This window comes from Sebastes fasciatus, chromosome 12, assembly GCF_043250625.1.
Source record: "Sebastes fasciatus isolate fSebFas1 chromosome 12, fSebFas1.pri, whole genome shotgun sequence".
Taxonomy (NCBI): Eukaryota; Metazoa; Chordata; class Actinopteri; order Perciformes; family Sebastidae; genus Sebastes; species Sebastes fasciatus.
In genome coordinates, this window is record NC_133806.1 from 26,953,496 (window position 1) to 26,976,308 (window position 22,813).

General features: G+C 40.9%; 5 protein-coding genes across 5 annotated transcripts in view; 4 read left to right on the forward strand and 1 right to left on the reverse strand.

The window, feature by feature from the left end:
* The window catches only part of cnot10 (CCR4-NOT transcription complex, subunit 10), a 41,477-nt gene extending 35,265 nt beyond the window's left edge, over positions 1-6,212 (reverse strand). The window contains exon 1 of the mRNA XM_074654471.1: positions 5,962-6,212. The gene's annotated coding sequence lies outside the window, so the exon portion shown is untranslated. The remainder of the gene's footprint in view (positions 1-5,961) is intronic.
* cndp1 (carnosine dipeptidase 1) overlaps positions 1-22,813 on the forward strand; it is a 149,696-nt gene that overhangs the window by 83,929 nt on the left and 42,954 nt on the right. The window lies entirely within an intron of this gene.
* calhm6 (calcium homeostasis modulator family member 6) lies at positions 457-5,298 on the forward strand. Its single transcript, XM_074654490.1, has 2 exons — positions 457-1,000; positions 2,929-5,298. The coding sequence occupies exons 1-2, from the start codon at positions 458-460 to the stop codon at positions 3,352-3,354; spliced, it is 969 nt and encodes a 322-aa protein (XP_074510591.1). The 5' UTR covers position 457; the 3' UTR covers positions 3,355-5,298.
* On the forward strand, positions 6,718-11,508 carry LOC141779597 (calcium homeostasis modulator protein 5-like). Its single transcript, XM_074654493.1, has 2 exons — positions 6,718-7,462; positions 9,874-11,508. The coding sequence occupies exons 1-2, from the start codon at positions 6,920-6,922 to the stop codon at positions 10,261-10,263; spliced, it is 933 nt and encodes a 310-aa protein (XP_074510594.1). The 5' UTR covers positions 6,718-6,919; the 3' UTR covers positions 10,264-11,508.
* rwdd1 (RWD domain containing 1) lies at positions 15,936-22,296 on the forward strand. The gene is made up of 7 exons (XM_074654496.1): positions 15,936-16,318; positions 18,737-18,802; positions 19,065-19,195; positions 19,652-19,795; positions 20,698-20,830; positions 20,931-20,993; positions 21,987-22,296. Exons 1-7 carry the CDS (start codon positions 16,246-16,248, stop codon positions 22,097-22,099), a joined length of 723 nt encoding a protein of 240 aa, XP_074510597.1. The 5' UTR covers positions 15,936-16,245; the 3' UTR covers positions 22,100-22,296.

Sequence of the window (22,813 nt, forward strand, 5' to 3'; positions counted from 1 at the left end):
AGCAGCATATTTTCCCACTTCCATGTTGATAACAGTATTAAATACTTGAAAAATCTCCCTTTACGGTTAATTTTGAACAGATACAAAAATTTACAATTAATTATGATTCAATATTATAATCGATCAACAGCCCTAATTCTTATATTCACTAATCATAATCTAGGCTATAGACTGAGTATCTATCTATGTGTGTGTGTGTGTGTGTAGTGTCTATGCAGTGAAAATGTGTTCAACTGTTGTAGGCCTAACTTTAAGTGCAAACACTCAGAAAATCAGAGCACAGTGTTTACTATTTAGCAACGTGCGTTATTACGCAGCAGGTGTGACCACACAGTTACTGGTGGTTTGGTTTGAGGAAGGGTGGTAGAGGGCTGACTGGTGACGACAGACAGACACATAAAGAGATGGAAGTGAAAGTATCAGTGTCAGTCGCTCTGTCAGACAGCAGAAGTCAGAGATGGAGAAAAACTTTAAGACGTTTCTGAACATCGCCAACAAACAGAGCAACCTGGGTTTCGGGTTGGTGGCTCTGCTGACAGCAGGAGGAGAGCAGATCTTCTCCTCGGCGGTCTTCAAGTGTCCCTGCAATGAGCTGAACTTCGTCTACGGCATGGTGTTCCTGCTGGTGCCCGCTCTGGCTCTGCTGCTGCTGGGTTTCATCCTGAGTAAGAAGACGTGGAAGCTGTTCACGGGTCTGTGCCGGCGGCCCCAGCGCGGATCTCCGCGGTGCCGCTGGAGGAAGCTGACCGCGGCCTGCACGGCCTTCATCCAGGTCAGCATGACCGCGCTGGTGGCGCCGGCCAGCTGGATCGCCGTGGCTCTGCTCAACGGGAGCTACTATGAGTGCGCGATGACCGGGTTCAATGTGACCGCCTATAACAAGCTTCTGTGTGGAGACAAAAGCTCTGGGTGTGAGCGAGGGCTGCACAAGTTGCCCTGTCGGACCGGCAGCAGTGAGGACAGAGATGATGTTCTGCTCCGCATGAGAGCTCAGTCTCAGGTCAGTGCTGCTCATTATTCTCCTGAAACATCAACTCTACCAACAAGGGCAGCCGGGTTTAATGAGGTTAAAGTTGGCAAACAAAGTAGTTCAAATGCATCAACCTTCTGATGAATTTGTCTTAACAGGGTGATGTGGATGATGATAATAGGCTAATATAGTATTAATAATATATATTACATTAGACAGTTCTACCCAACTGAATCAAAGGAAGAAAACGTTAACATCTAAAGCCCTATAGAGTGCTGGAAGATGTGGTTCACCTAGACAGACATACCCAAAACAAATCAAGAATAGCTCCACAACTACCAGGTCTATATACATGATCTTGGTCTCTATGGATAGGTAAGACCTCAGAGAATTCATCCCCAGTGTCAGCAACATTGTGACTGTTACTATGCCTGAGTAAATTGTGATGAACCAAAGGAAAAATTTCCATTTTTTATCCTCGCCTAAAATGTTTTCTAGATTAGACAGTGGATAACACCATTATAGCAATGATGCCATGCACAGAGATGTCGCTGAATTCATTCAGAAAGTAGATATAAATAACACAAAGCACATAGATTCTACAAAAGGTTTTAGTTTAGGGCAGGACCAGGCGGACTCTCCATTTGGCCACTTGGATACCCAAAGTGTGCCAAATGGGTTTTCTACCTCTTGAAAGGGAATCTGGCTATAAAATACTACTGATATCCACTACAGGAGGCTATGTGCACACAATGGAGCCTTTGGCCATGACATTTACCCTGTGCATCATCACATTCTACCATTGTGCAACAGTATAAAATCAATAAAAACAACTAAATTATATAATTTCGACTCCAAATGGAGTAGTTTTATTATAATAATGAAATATGATCAAGTAAAACTTAGATAATAACAGATAAGATCAATAACAATGTAAATAAGATAAAGAATCCAAAGTCAAGTATGTACATTCAATATAAATACGGTCAAATATATTATAAAGTAAAAATAAAATTTCTTGTGTGTTGATTTTGTAACTAAAATATTGAAATCATTGCCAAACAAACATTGTTTGGACAAAATACACTTGGAGTGCTGTTTTAGTCGCGTTAAGGCCTCGTCTTTTAGAAACTATTCAGAAAAAAGACCACCACAGCATTTTATGACGTTTTTTAAATGCAGTGTTTTAACACACAGCTCAGCCGAAACCGGTACCGGGTCCATCGGGTAAAAGAGGTTAAGAAGTGTCACAAAAACTTTCTTCCTAGGCTGTATATGGCGAAATGACATTGGACTTGGGGGGGGGGGACACACAAAAATGAAGAAGTAATCATAAGATAATGGTGAAGTAATGAGGCACTACTACTAAAATTTGATGAAGTGTTACTCATAAGCTAATGGTTCACCAGCAGTTAGTTCCTCATTCGTTCCTCATTTGTTCCCTGGTAACGACTCAAATTCCTTATTGTAAAGTGTTTTATTTTGTTGTTTGGTTAAATGTTGTGTTTTGTTATGTCACAGTGATCGCCTTGGGATGCAAGACAAATTTCAGGAAAATATTCTGATAAAGTGAAATCAAAGTTGACAGCATCACTTGCCTACCATCATCCGTAAAATGTTATTTTTTAGAGTTTGATTACACAGTATACGCTGGAGGGAAGAGGGAATTATAACCTGTTTAATTTAAGCAGCTTCTAATATATAATTAAAACTACTAATGCCAAGATTTTTTTTTAATCAAAGCAAATATTTAAACATTTATTTCCTAATCATTTGAATTGTGTGTTTTTATATAAATAACCTCTATAGATGACATTAACAAAGTGAAAGCATAACATTTAGAAATTTGGACGGTTGAATGTAGCACAACATGGAAGTGAAAGCAGCGCTCTGTTTATTTAAATGTGTTCGTATATCTCCTATAACCGGTTCTAAGTCCATACTGTGTGTGACCACAGATTCTGGGTTGGCTGCTCATCGCCTCTGTCATGTTGTCCAACCTGCTGCTGACCTGTGTGGGTCGCTGCACCTCACCCGTCAGCTACCTGCAGCTCAAGTTCTGGAGAGCGTATGTTGAGGAGGAGTGCAACATGTTTGATTCGAAGACCGCTGAGCACGCCAAAGAGCTCGCTAAGAGGAACCTGGAGAGCTTCTTCAGCGACAAAACGCCTGAAAAGATCGACACCCCTTCCAACAACGCCTGGGAAAAGATCTCCTCCCTCTACAAGTTCAGCACCAAAGACCACTACTACAGCACCTTGCATCAGTATGCGGAGGACAAACAGAAGACCGGCGACGAGATGGTGAGGATTGGTTCGGTCATTTCAAGCGAGCCTGCTGAAACCCATCCTGTTCTTGATTTTGTAGACGGTGGCGGGGCTTAGTCTAGAGAGCCAAGGGACAGCGAGCGATGAAAGACTTGTGCTTTGTATGGATGGAGGTCGCCTCAGGAGTCACCTCACATTTAGCTCTTAAAGGAGAATGGCTTAAATCACCAACAGCAAGTCGGCCATTTTTGGAGGATAAAGGGTAATGGTACGTGTTCACAGGGGCGTTTTTTATCGCGAGGGATCGCCTCGCTTCCCAGCATTGGGCGCTTGATGGTCTGCCACTAGACACAAAGCACCTGACTGGATGAATGCTTTCCCTCGTGGGCTGCTGTTCTCAGCTTTCAAACCGGAACCAACACGGTGGCTCGTTTGGAAACTTTCTTCTCTTATACCACGAAAATAGTTCCCCGAAATGTGTTTCTGAAAACATTTTATGCTAGAAATAATCCGTGCAGGCGCTGAATCTGTCTTTATTTTAGATCGACAAGTTAGTTTAAAAGTTTACAGGGAGTTTCCAGAGACGGCGAGTCGTGTCGGACGTCTGTGTTTAAAGTAGCCTCGCGCCATCACGCTACCAGAATGCATTGCACGGCTGCTTACATAGACAATGAATGGGGAAGCGTGGAAAAGACGCAGGCTGTGGACACGTACCATAAGTGTGCCATCTGCTGGCTGTTTACTGCAAGTGTCAAAATTCAAACAAAGGTAGTTAGAGCGGAGCTAGAGCGCAGTCTGAAGAGTTTTAACGGAGTGGGCCAGCTGACCAATCAGAGCAGACTGGGCTTTTCAGGAGGGAGGTGGGGGGCAGGAGAAAAATAAAGCGTTTTTTGAACATTTAAGCATGAAAACATGTTCTAGTAGAAACCACAAATACAAGTATGCACCTGAAAATAAGCATAATAAGTCCTCTTAAAGGAAATACAAGATGACACGAGAGGGCAGTTGGCAACACGGCAGAAAAGAAGAACGGTGATATCAATTAAGAATGAACAACAACAGCAACAGTGAAGCAGAGTGAGATTCACATGAGCCCCAAATCACTTGTTTTCCATATCTGTGTGTGCTTAAACAGGAAATGTGTCATCTTCACCACTTGACCACTTCCTGTGCACTGCTGGTGGATTGCATACATACAGTACATGTACACATCCATCATGCTGTATGAGCATCAGTGATGTCAGCCATTGCACACTAAAAAAAACATACGCATGACTGTAATGTTGGTGTTACTATAGTAACAGCAGACAGTGATGTGTTTCATACGTGTAGAGGAGGTTTCACCACTTCCTGTATAATGCACTCAGAGTGTTTTAGTCTAAGTAGTTATGGGAGTGGAACAGAGAAACCACCAAGAGGATGTGATCACTTTCTCACTCCGCTCTGCTTCTGCTGCTGGTGCTGCTGACTGCCTCTCTCTGTCTCTACAACTATGGTATGTTCTCTATGGAAACATTTCAATACAATGAATGAATGCTGTCCTTCTGTAGGATTTTCTGCATGCATGTTTTCCCCTTTTGCCCATTTTGTCATTCCAGAAAAATTGTTGATTTCATCCTCATACTTGCCAACCCTCCCTATTTTCCCTGGAGACTCCCGTTTTTCATCGCCCTCTCCCGGTTTCCTCCCGGGGTCACAATTATCCCGTATTTCTCCCGATTTATGACAAATATTCCCGCCTTTTTTTTTTTTTTCCTTTTCCTTCTCACAACCTGTTTCTGGCGCTGCACAGCGTGTATAAGCTCTACTGTTTCCTCCTGGACGGCAATACAGCTATACCTGATGTTGTTTACTGGCAGAAGAGGGCAGTCTATGCTCACGACACATCACAACGCGCAGCGCCCAAAGTTGGGCTTTGCTCGACATGGCGAAAAGCTGTCGTGGCTCGGTGCAAGCTAATGGAAATAACGGGTTTCAGAGCGCAGTGGTGGCGTTGCCGCATTGTGTCTGATAGGACCCTCAGTGAGTGAGAGAAGGACAGAGAAATGGAGAGAACTAAGAGAAAGAAATACTCAAGCAGGAGCATAAATAAATGAAAACGGATGAATATTAGTTTATGCTAGAGGGCCGAATTATTCAGTTTCCTTTCCTGAGAATTAAAAGTAAAATTAAAAGTATTTAAGATTAAATATGCTGTTATTATTTTGCTATTTTCATTCTTAAAAAGTCACCAGAATGAAGGAAACAAAGTCTCTGAAACTCAAATTTCCCCCGCTTTGGTTTCGAAATCCTCCCATTTTTTCAAGTCTCAAAGTTGGCTAGTCTATTCATCCTTATTTCACTTATACTCACAGACAATAACTCTGCCCTGGACTATCACAACACAGTTGCTCACTTCACTCAGTGGTGTGGGGACAACCATCTTCACCTCAAAGTCAGTCATGCGCAAACTTAAAGAACTTTATGTTGCCGCCCATCTCCTCCTACTGCTGTACCAGAGCATTATCCAGCCCATCCTACTCTACTGTTCCATCTGCTTTTTTAACATGTTATCCTTCACTAACCGGTCAAAACTTACACGCATAACCAACACTGCTGCCAGGATAATTGGCCTCCCCACACCCAACCTCACAGAATTCAACAACAAAGGCATTGCACACATTGCAATCTCAATAGCACAGGACATCACACACCCAATCTTGAATCTTGAATCTTGAATCTTACCATAATGCCCCACTCTGGCCACTGGTACAGAACACTGAGGTGCAATAGGGCTCGCTTTGGGAAAAGCCTGATACCGGCAGTCATAGCCGCCTTAAACAACAGGCGTCGCTGAACAGGCCTGAGTGTGTACCGCTGTCCGTCATTTTCTGTTGTTGTCCCTGTTGTATTGCTGTTGCTGTTACTGTTACTGTGTCACTGTGTGCTGTTGTATGTATTGGTGTCTGACAAGTACAGTGCTGTGAAAAAGAATTTCCCCTTGTGGGACAATAAAGTCTAAAGTCTAAAGTCTAAAAGTCTTGTTGAATGCACGCTGCTGTCATGCGGAGCTGAGACTTGTTTGTTGTGTTTGGTGAGTGTGTGTGTGCATGAAGAGAAACAAATCAATTCTCATGTTATATCAATTACTGCTTCATATAAAAGTGACTAGAAACAGAAGCATGTCTCAGTTCCTTTGGTGTGTTTCCGTTTGTTTTGCCAGCATGAAATTGTTTTGGGCTGCATTCCGATCACATCACTAGACTTGTAAAAAACTAGTCCGGCAGGATTTCTTTCAAACGATCGCCTCAAGTCAGTCAGAGCTGGAGAGGGAATCACATAAAGAGGGATGTAACTGTGAAACGTGAGAGAGAGGGAAGTGGAGTGAAGCTGTAATTTTTTTTAAAGCTGGGGCTGTAAGTGGCAGAGCAGCAGGGGCTTTCCTTTGGAGAAGGAGTAGATGTGGTGAGTAAAGAGGCACTGGGTGGGAGGGAGCGTCAGATTGACTGAAGGAGGAGCCTTCAGAGAAGAGAGCCAGCCAAAGGGAGGGGCGCAGACGGTGTTTTGTCTTCAGCTGTGAAAGAACACAGAACAGGGAATGACTGCCGGCTGACACTCAACCTTTTTCACTTTCCCCTCTCTGTCTTTCACTTTGACTTTGTAATTAATCGTGGAGGGTGTCCGAGTCCTCCCCGCTGGAACCATGGATAACTTCCAGACTGTCCTGCGTTTCTTCATGAACCAGAAAGCCACCATCGGCTACAGCTTCATGGCTCTCCTGACTATAGGTGGGGAGCGAGTCTTCTCCATGGTTTCCTTCCAGTGCCCGTGCAACCACGACCAGAACTTCGCCTACGGGCTGACTTTCCTGCTGGGCCCGGCGGCGGTGCTGCTGGTTTTGGGTCTCTTCTTCAGCTCCAGGCTGTGGAGGCTCTACACCGGCTGCTGCCTCAACCCCATGAAGCTGTGCCCCCGCGGGAACTGCTTCAGCTGCCTCAGGGTGTTCACGAGCATCTTCTCCGGAGCTTGCGTTGCTCCTATAATGTGGCTCTGCGTGGCGTTGCTCAATGGGACCTTTTATGAGTGTGCCGTCAGTGGTCTCGATGATAACGTGGTGGTGGAGCTGTTCTGTAAAAACAAGACTATGCAGTGTCGGGAGGAGCTGGCCCGAGTGCCCTGTGACCGGTCCAAGCTGTCCAGTGATGAGCGCATGGAGCTGCTGCTGATGTTCAGGGCCCAGTCACAGGTAGGAGACACACACCTGGACCTGGGTGAGCAAACATTAAACTACTTATAATCCCATTAAAGCAGATATATAATATCTTCTCTGGATCTGGAGCAGTTTTGTCAAGTCTAGCAAATAACCCTGATGATGTTATAGTGATGTCATAATCTCAGATTGGATTCGGAGACACAAATTAGACACAAATTTACAAGACAAATTGTTGCAAATTATAAAAGATCACCAGGCAGGGAGGGTCTAATAAAAGATGCTATCCAGTTGCATCATGGGAAATGTAGGATCCAGTGTTTTTTTAATTTGATTCATACTTGGGACTAAAAGCCAGGATTTGTCAGTCCCTGATGCTTCAATTTTGACTATTCTATTTTTTTTTTATTATGTTTTTGACTCTCGAGCCCTCTAAATCATGGGTACCCAGACTTTTTCACGTCATGGTTTTGTCCCAGGATCCCCCATCTGTTAGGATTTTTGCTTTTAGATGATTTAATACTAAATTTATTAAAATATTTAATCACAATTAATCACATGATTGTCCATGATTAATCACGATTAATTGCACTTTTTTTTTATCTGTTCAAAATGTACCATAAAGGTTAACATGGGAGGGGGCAAATATGCTGCTTTATGCAAATGTATGTATATATTTATTATTGAAAATCAATTAACAACACAAAACAATTACAAATATTTTCCAGAAACCCTCACAGGTACTGCATTTAGCATAAAAAAATATGCTCAAATCATAACATGGCAAACTGCAGCCCAACAGACAACAACAGCTGTCAGTGTGTCAGTGTGCTGACTTGACTATGACTTGCCACAAACTGCATGTGATTATCATAAAGTAGGCATGTCTGTAAAGGGGAGACTCGTGGGTACCCGAAGAACCCATTTTCATTCACATATCTGGAGGTCAGAGGTCAAGGGAACCCTTTGAAAATGGCCATCACAGTTTTAGTAAATTTGGACCATTATTTAGCCTCCTTTACAACACGCTAGTATGACATGGTTAGAAATTAGTGGCGTTAAAACAAATTTGCGTTAACGTGTTATGCTGGATGTGTTTAGTGGAGGAACAGAAGGACATAATTCACTGAAGATTTTTTCAATGTTTGAAAACATGTTACAATTATATTAAATACACCCGTAAATTCTTAGAAGGATGTAAAAGAGACAAAACAAGGGGTACTCCAGTGATTTAGTATAGCACTTCCATAAAGTTGGGGGACAAGAGACAGAAGAGTAAGCAGCAGAGGTTAGGATGTCCTAAATGTTTGTCCCTAGTATGAGTCAAGTGGAACACGGATCATGTGGTGTAATCATGGTTCGGGTCCTGCTGGGGACTTACGTAGCATGTTATCCCGCATCTCTTACCCTTCATTTCCTCAACTCTCTACTGCACAATACCTAATAAAACCGATCCCATCCCTGAATTTGACAGCATTAGATCCTCCGGTAAATACCCATAGCTTTCAAAAACCACACCCCTGCAATTGTGTTGCAGATTTTCTGTTATAAATTTATAGCTGAGCTAAAATGACATCGCTATGACATCATCCGGGTTATTTCCCTCGACTTCATAAAGCTTCTCCAGAGCCACAGAAGACATTATGCAACTGTTTTGTTAAAGGCTCAGTTTTAAAGCTAGAGTGAAAATACTGGTATCATATGACACTAGAAAACCTCAGGAATCCATTGGTACCAACTATGTTTTACTAGCTTGTTGAAAGAGGCTAAATAACTCTCCAAACTTATGTTAAATATTGGTGAGGAAAAACTGGCATGGCCATTTTCAAAGGGGTACCTTGACCTCTGACCTCCAGATATGTGAATGTAAATGGGTTCTATGGGTACCCACGAGTCTCCCCTTTACAGACATACCCACTTTATGATAATCACATGCAGTTTGGGGCAAGTCATAGTCAAGTCAGCACACTGACACACTGACAGCTGTTGTTGCCTGTTGAGCTGCAGTTTGCAATGTCATGACTTGAGCATATTTTTATGCTAAATGCAGTACCTGTGAGGGTTTCTGGACAATATTTGTCATTGTTTTGTGTTGATAATTGATTTCCAAGAATATATATATACATACATTTGCATAAAGCAGCATATTTGTCCACTCCCATGTTGTTAAGAGTGTTTAATACTTGACAAATCTCCCTTTAAGGTACATTTTGAACAGATATAAAATGTCCGATTAATTTGCAATTAATCCCGATTAACTATTTTAATGGATTGACAACCCTAATCTTAATATAATTAACAATTGGACATTCATCTATTGGCAGCTTGAGTGTGAACATATGCCATCAGCCTTCAAGCAGCCTTATTAGTAAAAGTGAAACTATTTATTAACTGTGATTATGTATTCCCTATGGAGTATGCATCATAACATTCCTGTGTGTCTGCAGATCCTAGGCTGGTGTATTATCATTATTGCTGCCATCACAGGCCTCCTGGGTACCTGCTGCACAAACTGTCGCTCCAAAGTCAGCTACCTGCAGCTCACGTTCTGGAAACGCTACGTGGAGAAAGAGAAGGAGCGCTTTGACACCTTCGCCGTGGACTACGCCACCAAACTGGCCGAGAGAAACCTGCAGAGCTTCTTTGAGAACAAGGACCCCGAGCCGTTCCCTTTCCCCAACCACAGGGCGTGGGAGGAGATCTCTGCTCTCTACACCTTCACCAGGAGTGAGCAGTGTTACAGCACCCTGCAGCAGTACGTGGAGAGGAAAGACAGGGACTTAATGCCAGAGAAGAGACCCGTGTTGGACTTTGAGCATGGAATAGAGATGCATTGAGAAAGGACAAACTGTGAGGAGACTGTTAGACACTCATCATTGTTGGTATTTAACTCTAAGTCTATTGTATGTGCAAGTTTGACTCAGGGAAAGCTGCCCCAGGCTGCCTCCTCACTGACACAGCTGCCCTTTCAGTATGTTACTCTGAAGAATGTGACTATCGCCAAACAGCAATGGTACAACTTCTCTAAGCACATGAAATAATGAAGGGCATAACCACTATTTTATACACACTAATCCGCCCTACCTCTGTAACACTGCATGCATTTGAGGCATTTTATTACTATCATAAAGGAAGTAATTAACTAACTTGAAGTGATTTTGAGAAGTTGCAGTCAGGGCCGTAGCTATATACGACTGAAAACACTGAGGTCATGTCCGTGTTATTATTTATAAAAATTTGGGGGTTGTAGTTAGGGGTGAGAAAAAACTGATTCATCTATGTATCACGATTTTTGTTTACGATTTTGAAATAAATTATTTAATGCCAGAATCAATATATTTGCTTAATTTGAGTCTATGCGGAGGTAGAAGGAAGTTACCGCTTTTATTGTTGTAGTCTGAGTAACGTGACGTCATATCCGTTCCGTATCCGTCAACCAAAACAAACCGCAGCGAGCTGAAACGATAAAGCAGCATATGGCGGAGGGTCTGCGTGGATACGACCTGCACCCTCACATGTTAAATCCAAAGTGGTAAACACTACACATCCAGTAAAGTATGGAAACACTTTGGGTTTCACACATTGCAGGAAAAGCAGAGCTAGACATCATGGCTAAATCTGCATGCTAACTCTGTCATAGACAGGAAACGTTATCGTATCGCGGTAACGTGCGATCAAGCCGGCCGTCACTCTCATCTCCGTGGTCAAATAGGCCGACGCTACAACTGTGGAGCACCCATATACTGACATTTATGTTAAATGCATTCAAACGGCCCCGATTGAGCTGACCATGGATGTATAAAGAGAATGGAGCTGACGGGAGAGTTATACACGGGTGACTAACTTTGACAGCACTACATTCAATGTATCCCTGGTTTCTATAAACGTTCAATGCCAACATTTCTTCCTGGCAACTGGGCTGGTTGACTGTTTTTTTTAATGTTTTTGGGGAACTCGTAACCTTAGTATTTTTTCTTCAATCTTGGCTACGGTCCTGGTTGCATTTTCGATGAATAATGAATCTAAAAACTGTCTAAAACTAAAAAGTGTACAAAATGCAAAAAGTAAATTGAAATACTGCATCAAGTGTCTCTTGTTTTTTTGTGTAATATGTGAGAATTAAGGCAGTATCTAAGTTAAAGTTAACCACTGTAAACATGCCTCTGTATGATACGCCGGTTTGCCATGTTTGACAGTGAAGAAAGAAGTGTTTATCCTTCCGTTAAAGGCGTGTAATTACCTTGCTGACAGATGTGCAGTCTTTCAGCATTCCATCCTGTCTGTATCCGCAGCAGTGAGCATGGTGCCCAGTCGTGTCATTATACAATCACTGGGCACTTTTCATCAAAAAGTTTTGTTTACATCCTGTAAATTATAATCCTTACAAATGTCATTATGTCAAATTGCTTTTCAGGAGTTAAACAAGCTTGGACTAGCCACCGCTCCAATATTTTGGTCTTAACGTTATAAACATTAAAACAAGGACAGTTTGCGGCCGTCGGTGAGCATCTGTCTGCCTAGTTTTTTCAGTGTGTCCTGCACCGTCAGCGCTAGTCTGCCCGTGTTGGAGGTTTTTCGGCCGATTCAGCTTGTTGAATCGGCGGAAGAGCTCGTCGGTGAGAGAAATCACTCTGATTGACTGTTCAGCTTCAATGAATCAGTGCATGAGAATAGTAACGGACGTGAGGAAAGCAAGCCAACGAGTAAAATCAAGAGGAAGAACACAGAGGACTCTTCTCATTTTTCATCTTCATCACATCTGATGATTCAAACACATATTTTCACAACGACATGGCCATCTGGAATGAAGAACAACGGCTTTTATATCCTCCGTACTCGGTCTTCTGGTTTCCCTTTTTGAATGATGAATACAGACTACCGCCACCTGCTGGTGTGGAGAGTTATTTCATCTCACGCAGGCATAGAACGAACGTGGTAGTTGGCCGTCGGCTGTAGTCTTTGCGATGTGTTCGGGTGCAACTTGTCGGCCAAAACAAAGGTGACGTGCGACAAACGCAACAGGCGGCCTTTGTCAATGCTAGTTCTCTGATGTCGAGTTGGTGTGTCCTCAGCTTAAGCTTCCCTATGGGAACTGTGTCCCATGCAGTGGATGAGACTAGACAGCACTTAACTAATTACAGCAAGCTCACTCTTAAATCCTTGTTTTAACGGTTATAACGTTAAGACCAAGATGCTGACTGCATTTTCTAACCATGAAACAACCATGAAAATTGGTCCTGAAATCCAGTCTCATCAGTCAGTTTTAGATTTGCTTCCAATTTCACCTTTAGGTACAAATACTCAACCAGGTGAAAGACTATAGAAGTGCCATACCATACTACAAGCCACTGGTCTGTTTCCAACTGTGATGGTTACCAGACAAGTTGAAACTTGAATAACCCCTGTAGCTCAACTACACCACGTCAGCCACTTTGTTCTCAAAAGAAAGGTGGGTGTCTAACGTTACACCCAAGTTATGAGCACCTTGCTTTTCTTTAGAGGATAAACAGCCACTGAGGAAGTACCATACAACACTTTCCCTCTGGATCACCTGCACTGTTGGGTAGAAGCTGTGTGGATTCATGTTGATACATGACAAAGTAGAAGTCAGACTGTGTGATTAGGCAGATAGGGGATTTCCATCTCTTTATTTAAGCTGTTTACAGAGTTGTGGATGTTTTATTTTTACTCATGTAAAGGAATGAAGCTGTGGACAGACATCTGCCTACTGAGGTCACTGACACGCTCAATGATCCACCAGCCTGTCGACCCACCATAACCAAACACACACAACTTTACTGTCTTTCAGCAGGCTTTTAGAGCGAGTGAGTGTGAAGGTACTGGTATGAAATAAAACAAAAAAAAACTAAAGAATCCATCGGTACCAACCATGTTATACTAGCTTGTCGGAAAGAAGTATAAATAACGCTCCAAAGTTAGGCAACATTTTGGTGAGGAAAAAAGGGCATGGCCATTTTCAAAGGGGTCCCTTGACCTCTGACCTCCAGATATGTGAATGAAAATGGGTTCAATGGGTACCCACCATGGATGTATTATTAGTAACAGCAGCGTTATTGTGATTGGCCCCAACGCAAATTTTTTTCTCAACCACTCCCATCCTGCAAGAGATCAGCACCACGGACAGCAGACGGAGCGCCAAATTTATCAACGCTAACTTAACAGCCTGCCCTGGACTCAGCCGCCAAATAGTAAACACAGTCACAGATTACAGTAGGTGCACATTTTCCAACATATCAGATGTAACAATTACAGTGCTATAGATTTAAATCCATGATCCCACTCCATAATAACAAAAAGAAACCAGTACTCAGCCATTAGAAGTTTATTCTACAGGTCCTGTGCTCTGCAAAGTCAATTGACTGCTTAAGAACCATGTCCATTTTTATTAGAATGTCCCAGCTGTGACAGCCGCAGCGCTACATGGCACGCCGTTTTGAGCTGAACTGGAGGGAGATCACCAGAGAGCTGAAAGTTTCCTACTGCTGTTGGCTATATTGTATGTCATTTCCAGTAAATATCACAATATAAAATGTGTGTTTACTGTTTAAAAAGAACAAATGTAGGAAGATAAGTGGTTACATCTCCAGTCTGATGTTGAGCGCACCGCTGATAGGTAGCCCACGTGGTTTGTTTACATGATGTAACAGAAGTGTGTATAACGGATTCAGTGTGGACACGATATAGGAAGGTGATTTCTGGGCCCCTGACAGCTTCTGGACCCCCTTGGCGCCGCACCGGTTGCACTGTTGATATTTACGCCACTAATTAGAACTGGATACCAGACCCCAAAATGGTGCCTATTCATTCCAATGAGAATTGCTTGCCTGGTGCATACGAAGAAAAAGTTTTGTCGTCCTGTGTATTGGTTTAATTGTTCTTTTTATTGTTTACATATTTAAAATAAAGTCTACTGAAAAAAGTTTTTTAGCTTTCGGTTTTACTTCCGAGTTTCGTGGCCCACTGAATATGCACAGTAGTGTTTCTCCCGCTGGCTCCGCCCACGAGCTCCTGCTTGCCCCATAGACTTTACATTGTGATGATTTCTCGGCTTGAGGAAAGTTTTAGAAATATAAACCCTCCATAGATCAAACATTCAGAACAGAAAGGGTCATATAGATTTTTCTGAGACAACTTTTCACTAAGAGTACTGATATGTCTTACCATTTCTTTTATGAGTCATATCATGGAGTCATATCGCAATATCTTCCACAAGTCTGAAATGCAAAAATGTCCCACATTAGGCTAATTCACCTTAAACGGTACATTATATACTTTTTTAAATATTATTTTCAATTTCGTAGTAAAACCAGTGAATAGCTAGAGTCCTGATCCACACTCCTACCAGTTGGTGGCGTTTACGCACCATGGTGGTTGTTTGCCAACCGCCATTAAACTCCAACAACGAAGAAGAAGAAGAAAAGGTGGGCTGGAAAAGAAGGGAAGAAAATGTCATCACTCGTCTGAGATTCGGACATACAGGTCTTAACTATACATTATATAGAATAGGCAAGCACCCAACTGGGAAATCCACATATTGTAATCAATCAGAAACTGTCGAACATGTAGGCCCTTTGATACACTGCAGGAATTACATTATCCAGAAGAATCACCTTTTACAGTCACTAAGGAAGGCAAAACATCAGGACTTTTCATTGTCATTTTCAAGATTTTAAGAGATTCAAGAGTTTTATTTGCCATTTGTCCTTATAAGTACATGGAATTCTGAGCAGTTTACACCAAGTCAGCTTTAAGAAAAGAAAAAAGGTAGAACAGGCACAAGGTAATTACAGTACAAAATAAGTAGCACATTCAACTCAACACAATAAATAAATAAATTATTAAAATATATAACGCCCTCAGTATAGTCAATAAATAAACTAAATTACCCTCTGCATAGGAACGATACCCCCAGAATACAAATATACAGTATATATATATATACATATATATATATATGCTCCATGACCATATTAAAAGAACTTGTAACTCTCAAAAATATTTAAAAAAATAAATAATTAATATATTTCAGACAATTACGCAGTGGAAGGCAGCATATTGCACAGCATTTCAGTCCATTCTGTTCAGGTGTACTGTGTATCAATAATGGTATGGAGGTGAGGTGTGGGGTGTGAGGTGTGGTTAGATAACATATACTGTGAAATTATTCCGTTTTTAAGAGAAACTGATTTAGTTAAACGAATCTAGAGTTTTCATCTTTATTATTATTATTATTATTATTAATATTATTATTATTATTATTATTATTATTATTATTATTATTATTATTATTATTATTATTATTATTTTATTTTAAGAATTATTATTTTTATTTTTTTTATTTTGTTTCTGTTTTCCAGTGGTCCAGATGGCGGCGGTAATGCACCTATAAGCTGGTTTGCCAACCGCCAATAAACACCAAAGAAGAAGAAGAAGAAAATACAAGACGAAGAAGAAGAAGAAGAAGAAGAAGAAGAAGACCCAAGCAATCGATCAGAAAAGTGACGTTATCAGTGTGGTCACACTGAATTTGGAGAAGAACTCCTGAATAAAGCAGACATACCTAAAGTTATAGCCACCCAGATGTATTGTGACCACATGTTGAAACAGTAATATCTCCCCTTATATGAGCTTTTACACATCTAGTTAAGTGTACCGGCATCAGACCAAAACGTCCGAATCCCGATCTCATCGATCACTCGGTCTCTGTAGCGCACGCAGCAGCAGCACGGTGTCTGTTAGCTTCAACACTTCAACACAGCGGGGATGATTAGTCTAAGATAGCCTGCAGACACAACAACATGACCGACTACGCCGAAGAGCAACGGAATGAACTAGAAGCGATAGAGTCCATCTACCCGGACTCTTACACAGGTTTGACTTTTATATCACCGTAACGTGAGACAGAGAGACAGAGGACAGACAGAGAGACAGACAGAGACCGTTAGCTCTCAGACTAGCTAAGTGAGTTAGCTGAATGTTCACGTTGTTTTCTAAAGGAGAAATCAAACACATGTAGTGAACTATTTGGTTTTGTCACCCAGTGATGTTCATTTATTGTTGTTGTAACGAGCTCAATGTGAGACATCCAGCAGTGACTGTGAGCTGAGACAGTGGGCCTTTACTGGGTCTCATATGGACACACAAGTACACCAAACTCTGTCTAATTCTTCCTCCCTTATTGAACACCATATAACATGTATATGTGCATAGCTATTCTGGAGGCTGCTTCTATATATACACTGTATTATACAGTATACTGTATTATACTGTATATACCAGAGGTGGGACAAGTCAGTGTTTTGCAAGTCACAAGTAAGTCTCAAGTCTTTGCACTCAAGTCCTAAACTGTGAGTTTGGAGTCCTAAACAAGTCATAATCACCAAATGTACTCTGTAATGACAGAGTGATAATTTATTAAGTTTACAAAAGTCATGAATGCTTTTTAAAAACTGTATTTTGTTAAAACAAGTGTGACTGAACTTAATCATAAAAAAAAGTAGAATTGATTTGTGCCCACTTTTAATTAATTAATATTTTTTTTAAATAACACTTTTTAAGCTTTGTGCTTGGGGAAAGGTATCAAGTATTTTCAAGTCAAAAGTCTCAAGTCCAAGTGAAGTCACAAGTCACAATGTGTATGTGCATAGATAGTCTGGCCTGCTTCTATATACACACTGTATTATACTGTATATACCAGAGGTGGGACAAGCCATTGTTTTGTAAGTCACAAGTAAGTCTCGAGTCCTAAACTGTGAGTTTGGAGTCCTAAACAAGTCATAATCACCAAATGTGATGGTCAGTTTAACAACAGGGTTATAATATATTACATTTACAAAAATCATGAATGCTTTTTAAAAACTGTATTTTGTTAAAACAAATGGGACTGACTTAATCATAAAAAAAGTAGAACTGATTTGTGGCCAATTTTTTTTTTTAAAGTCTTTTTAAGCTTTGTGCTTGGGGGAAGGTATCAAGTATTTTCAAGTCAAAAGTCTCAAGTCCAAGTGAAGTCACAAGTCGTTGGTGTTTAAGTCCAAGTCGAGGTGCAAGTCTTTTGATTTTGTCAAGTCAAGTCTAAAGTCATCAAAGTGACTCGCGTCCACACCTCTGGTATATTATACTCTATACATAATCATCAACAATGGTTTATTCAGGGAAAATTGACTGAACACCATATAATATGTATATGTGCGTAGATATTCTGGAGGCTGCTTCTATATATACACTGTATTATACAGTATACTGTATTATACTGTATATACCAGAGGTGGGACAAGTCATTGTTTTGCAAGTCACAAGTAAGTCTCAAGTCTTTGCACTCAAGTCCTAAACTGGGAGTTTGGAGTCCTAAACAAGTCATAATCACCAAATGTAATGTCATCTTAACAACAGGGTTATAATATATTACATTTACAAAAATCATGAATGCTTTTCAAAAACTATTTTGTTAAAACAAGTGTGACTGAACTTAATCATAAGAAGTAGAATTGATTCGTGGCACATTTTTTAAATAACAATGGTTTATTCAGCGAAAATTGACTGAGCATTAAGCTCTTTCACAGCAATGATTTGCTCCACAGATGGCGCATATGAATAAAGAATAATGTCATCTGCATAAAAATGTTGTTTGCAGTTGTCTACTGAGGCACATTGATCATAAAGATACGAGGTAAACAACACGAGGGCCTACAATTGAACCTTGTGGCACACCATTTTTATCTTTAAATTTAAACAATTTAGAGGATGCCTCATAAAAACCGAGTAAGGCCATTTCACTCAGAAGTAGTCTGTGATTAACAGTGTGAAATGCCAATGAGAAAAAGTAAGAAAGAAACTATATAATTTGCAGCATTCACAGTCGCTGCAGTGATGGTGCTGCGAATCCAGATCGAAACGGTTTTAAAATAGAATTTGCAGACAAGAAAGTACGAAGCTGTTAATTTACAAAAGATTCCAACAATTCAGCCAAACATGGGAGTTTGGCGATGCGCCTATAATCATTCAAATCAATCCTCCTGTATGTAGCGGGGTTACTAGGGCTGATTCACAGACTTTTGTAATTGAACCAGAGAAAAGCGTTAAATTATAAAATGCATGTCAAAAGTACCACAATGATGGGGGCAGCGAGCTTTAAGAGAGACGTATCTAACTGGTCTGTGCCCAAGGAGCTTTTCGTGTACTTGGAGTTACATGTTACACATTTTAGTTGATGCCTGATGTAACCTCGGCAGCTTGCTGTTTATCAAATATCAAGATGTAGAAATGATACTAATCCTCGTGTGTTTGTAGTGCTTGCAGATGATCCCATCAGCTTCACCATCACTGTGGCATCAGATGCAGGGGAAGATGGTGAAAGTGAGTATACCGATGTGGTTGCAAAATGTCATCCGTTGCACACATGACAATTAACTACTGTTATGAAATCTCACCTTGTTCAAAATTAAATTTGTCAGTGATATTAAAGGAGATATTAAAAATATGGTGAAAGAAAAAGTGAGTGAAATAGCATGCCAGAGCTGATTTGAGCTGTGTTGTAAACACCGTACAAAAAAACTGAGCTTGAAAGTAGAAATATAGCAAAGTGTGATAACATGAGCCGTCTGCCTTTTTCTTGCAGCCTCAGAAGCAACGTTAAAGTTCACATATGTAGAGAAATACCCAGATGAGCCTCCGCTGTGGGAGATCCACTCCCAGGAGAACCTGGAGGACAATGACGTGGAGGACGTCCTCACCTTACTGCAGCAGCAGGTCTGTCCATCTGAACATGATAACTTGATAAGTGATATTCTATCTGAAGTTGTTTGGTCAGTGAGTTGTTTTGGATGCTCTTTGCAAACTCTTGCAAACTTTAAACCAATAGCAGTCCACCTGAAATGAAATGTCATGTTCTTTTTCTGCCAAAGCATACATTGACTTTGGAAAAGTGCACTGCTAATGTCAGTTTGCAGGCTAGATAGCTAATTGGCTGCTCAGCTGCAGCATATTAAACAGAAAATATCACTTCGGTCCGTTTAGATAAAGATGTTATCCTCAAAACCATTGCCAACGTCACACTGTCTGCTCACGGTTTGTTACAGCGCAAGTTTGTTTACTTTGTCTCTCGCTCCCGTACCGGGTCTCAACCTGCCAGCTGCTGTCAATTTAACACCGACTGTTAATCAATGCAATCAGTATCAACAATGTGTACATGTGGTTGCTGTGCAGGCAGAAGAAAACCTGGGCATGGTGATGATTTTCACCCTGGTGACAGCCGTTCAGGAGAAACTCAACGAAATAGTGGATACGACGAAAAACAGACGAGAGGAGGAGAAACAGCGGAAAGAGGCCGAGGCAGAGGAAGCAGAGAAGGTAGGAACAGCAAAAATATACAGTTCACATACATTTACCATGTTTCCACATTGTGATAAATCAATGTCATATCATTAATTTCAGTCTTATCGATACCGTGGTATTGATACTTCAATACTCACAAGCTACTCATTTGGTATTAATTCCTTTTAAACAAATATTAATACCAGGGCTGTCAATCGATTGAAATATTTAATCACGATTAAACGCAAATTAATCGCACATTTTTTAACTGTTCAAAATGTAAAGTGAGATTTGTCAAGTATCTAATACTCTTATCAACACGGGAGTGGACAAATATGCTGCTTTATGCAAATATATGTATATATTTATTATTAGAAATCAATTAACAACACAAAACAATGACAAATATTGTCCAGAAACCCTCACAGGTACTGCATTTAGCATGAAACAATATGCTCAAATCATAACATGGCAAACTGAAGCCCAACAGGCAACAACAGCTGTCAGCGTGTCAGTGTGCTGACTTGACTATGACTTGCCCCAAACTGCATGTGATTATCATAAAGTGGGCATGTCTGTAAAGGGGAGACTCGTGGGCACCCATAGAACCCATTTTCATTCACATATCTGGAGGTCAGAGGTCAAGGGACCCCTTTGAAAATGGACATGACAGTTTTTCCTCGACAAAATTTAGCGCAGGTTTGGAGTGTTATTTAACCTCCTTCGGCACAAGCTGGTATGACATGGTTGGTACCAATGAATTCATTATGTTTTATAGTTTTATATGATACCAGTATCTTCACTCTAGCTTTAAAACTCAGCCCACTCAAATCTAAATGCTTTAAAAAAATTAGTAGTGTTAAAACAAATTTGCGTTAACGCGTTATTATCGCATAAACCTTGACAGCACTATATAATGATGTGTGTGTGTTTGACAGGTGTTGTTCCAGGGCACGGTGGTAACCATTGAAAACTTCCTGATGTGGAAAGCCAGGTTTGAGGTGGAGATGAACGAGCTGAGGAGGAAAAGACAGAAAGAGGAGGAGCTGGGAGTAAAACTCAAACTCACCGGTAAAACTCTGACGCTGTCGTTTAAAGGCTCTCTACTTGCAAAGTTGATTACTTAAATATGTGAACTAAAGAGAATGTAATCTGTACTCTACCTCACCAGGTAAACAGCTGTTTGAGACAGACCACAACCTGGACACATCTGACATTCAGTTCCTTGAAGACAGTGAGTGTTTGGAACTGATGCTGTTTTGTAATGTAACACGTGATGTTGTTATTAAGGCTTATATTTGGTACAAAGTGGGAAAACATTCAAAAAGAATTTGGTAACACTTTCTATCTCTATAATGCATTATAAACATACTTTTACTGTGTTATGATGTGCTTATAGCAGCCTATAATTATAGTCATATAGCACTCATACATATTCATAATGTTTTATAACAATCATAACACATTAAAGCTAGAGTGAAGTTACTGGCATCATATGAAACTAGAAAAACCTAATGAATCCATTGGTACCAGCCATGTCATACTAGCTTGTCGAGAAGGAGGCTGAATAACGCTCCAAACTTGCACTAAATTTTGGGGAGGAAAAACTGGCATTGCTATTTTCACAGGGGTCCCTTGACCTCTGACCTCCAGATATATGAATGAAAATGGGTTCTATGGGTACCCACGAGTCTCCCCTTTACAGACATGCCCACTTTATGATAATCACATGCAGTTTGGGGCAAGTCACAGTCAAGTCAGCACACTGACACACTGACAGCTGTTGTTGCCTGTTGGGCTGCAGTTTGCCATGTTATGATTTGAGCATATTGTTTTATGCTAAATGCAGTACCTGTGAGGGTTTCTGGACAATATTTGTCATTGTTTTGTGTTGTTACTTGATTTCCAATAATAAATATTTACATACATTTGCATAAAGCAGTATATTTGCCCCATTCCCACTTTGATAAGCGTATTAAATACTTGTCAAATCTCCCTTTAAGGGACATTTTGAACAGATAAAAAATGTGCGATTAGTTTGCAATTAAATATTTGAATCGATTGACAGCCCTAATACTAACATGTTTGAGACTGTAATGAACTGGGAGGATATTTGGGGGGTCTGTTGAGCATTGTAAGAATGTCTAGAGAAGCTAAACCCTTCAGCTCAGAGTGGATCTATTGGTTTAGTTTTATTCTAACACACACCTGCTTTCTTCCTCTGCAGCTGGAAACAACGTTGAAGTGGATGAGTCACTGTTCCAGGACATTGAGGACTTGGACCTGGATGAGGACGACCCAGACTTTAACCCTTTAGCGATGGGAAGTGATGAGGACTAAAGCAGGAGCAGGACAGAGGACTGCTGAGGACATACAGGACCAGACCTGCTCTTCTCTGGAATACCATCATCCGACCAGACCCATTGATTTTTTTAAAGACTCTAACAGCAGTTGGAGAGGGAATCGTCATAACTACAACACATACACCCACGAGTGTTCATTTCTATGCCTGATCAATTAAATTGACCAAAAGAAAACGTGTGACTCGGCTCTGGTGCTGTTTAACATCCCAGTGACAGGCCCGCTACTTGGCCAGAAGAGGGCAGTAAAATATCAAGTATGGCCAGGGAGTGGAAGAAGTATTCAGACGCTTTACTGATATTAAAGTAGCAATATATAAATATACTCCATTACAAGTAAGATTACCGCATTCAAACTTTTATTTAAAGGTGCAGTCAGTGATTCTAATCCAATACAATTTTTGTGAAATTCAGCAAATATCTCCTCACGGTCCGCTAGCTGTCCGTTCTATATGTGTGTCCACAAACAGCCACGGCTCTATAAATGGGAAACAAAACCTGCCACACAAGACTATACCAACCAATCAGCAAGAGGGGACGTTTGTGAACAGGAGGATGTATATATTTATTATTAGAAATCAATTAACAACACAAAACAATGACGAATATTGTCCAGAAACCCTCACAGGTACTGCATTTATCATAAAAAAATATGCTCAAATCATAACATAGTAAACTGCAGCCCAACAGGCAA

What these genes read in the sequence shown, in the direction of transcription:
- rwdd1 (XM_074654496.1), top strand. Translation starts at nt 16,246, where the DNA reads ATGACCGACTACGCCGAAGAGCAACGGAATGAACTAGAAGCGATAGAG. An exon ending in TCACCTTACTGCAGCAGCAG is followed by an intron (nt 19,196 to 19,651) that starts GTCTGTCCATCT and finishes GTTGCTGTGCAG; the next exon opens with GCAGAAGAAAACCTGGGCAT. An exon ending in AGTAAAACTCAAACTCACCG is followed by an intron (nt 20,831 to 20,930) that starts GTAAAACTCTGA and finishes CTACCTCACCAG; the next exon opens with GTAAACAGCTGTTTGAGACA.
- LOC141779597 (XM_074654493.1), top strand. Translation starts at nt 6,920, where the DNA reads ATGGATAACTTCCAGACTGTCCTGCGTTTCTTCATGAACCAGAAAGCC. An exon ending in TGTTCAGGGCCCAGTCACAG is followed by an intron (nt 7,463 to 9,873) that starts GTAGGAGACACA and finishes GTGTGTCTGCAG; the next exon opens with ATCCTAGGCTGGTGTATTAT.
- calhm6 (XM_074654490.1), top strand. Translation starts at nt 458, where the DNA reads ATGGAGAAAAACTTTAAGACGTTTCTGAACATCGCCAACAAACAGAGC. An exon ending in GCATGAGAGCTCAGTCTCAG is followed by an intron (nt 1,001 to 2,928) that starts GTCAGTGCTGCT and finishes GTGTGACCACAG; the next exon opens with ATTCTGGGTTGGCTGCTCAT.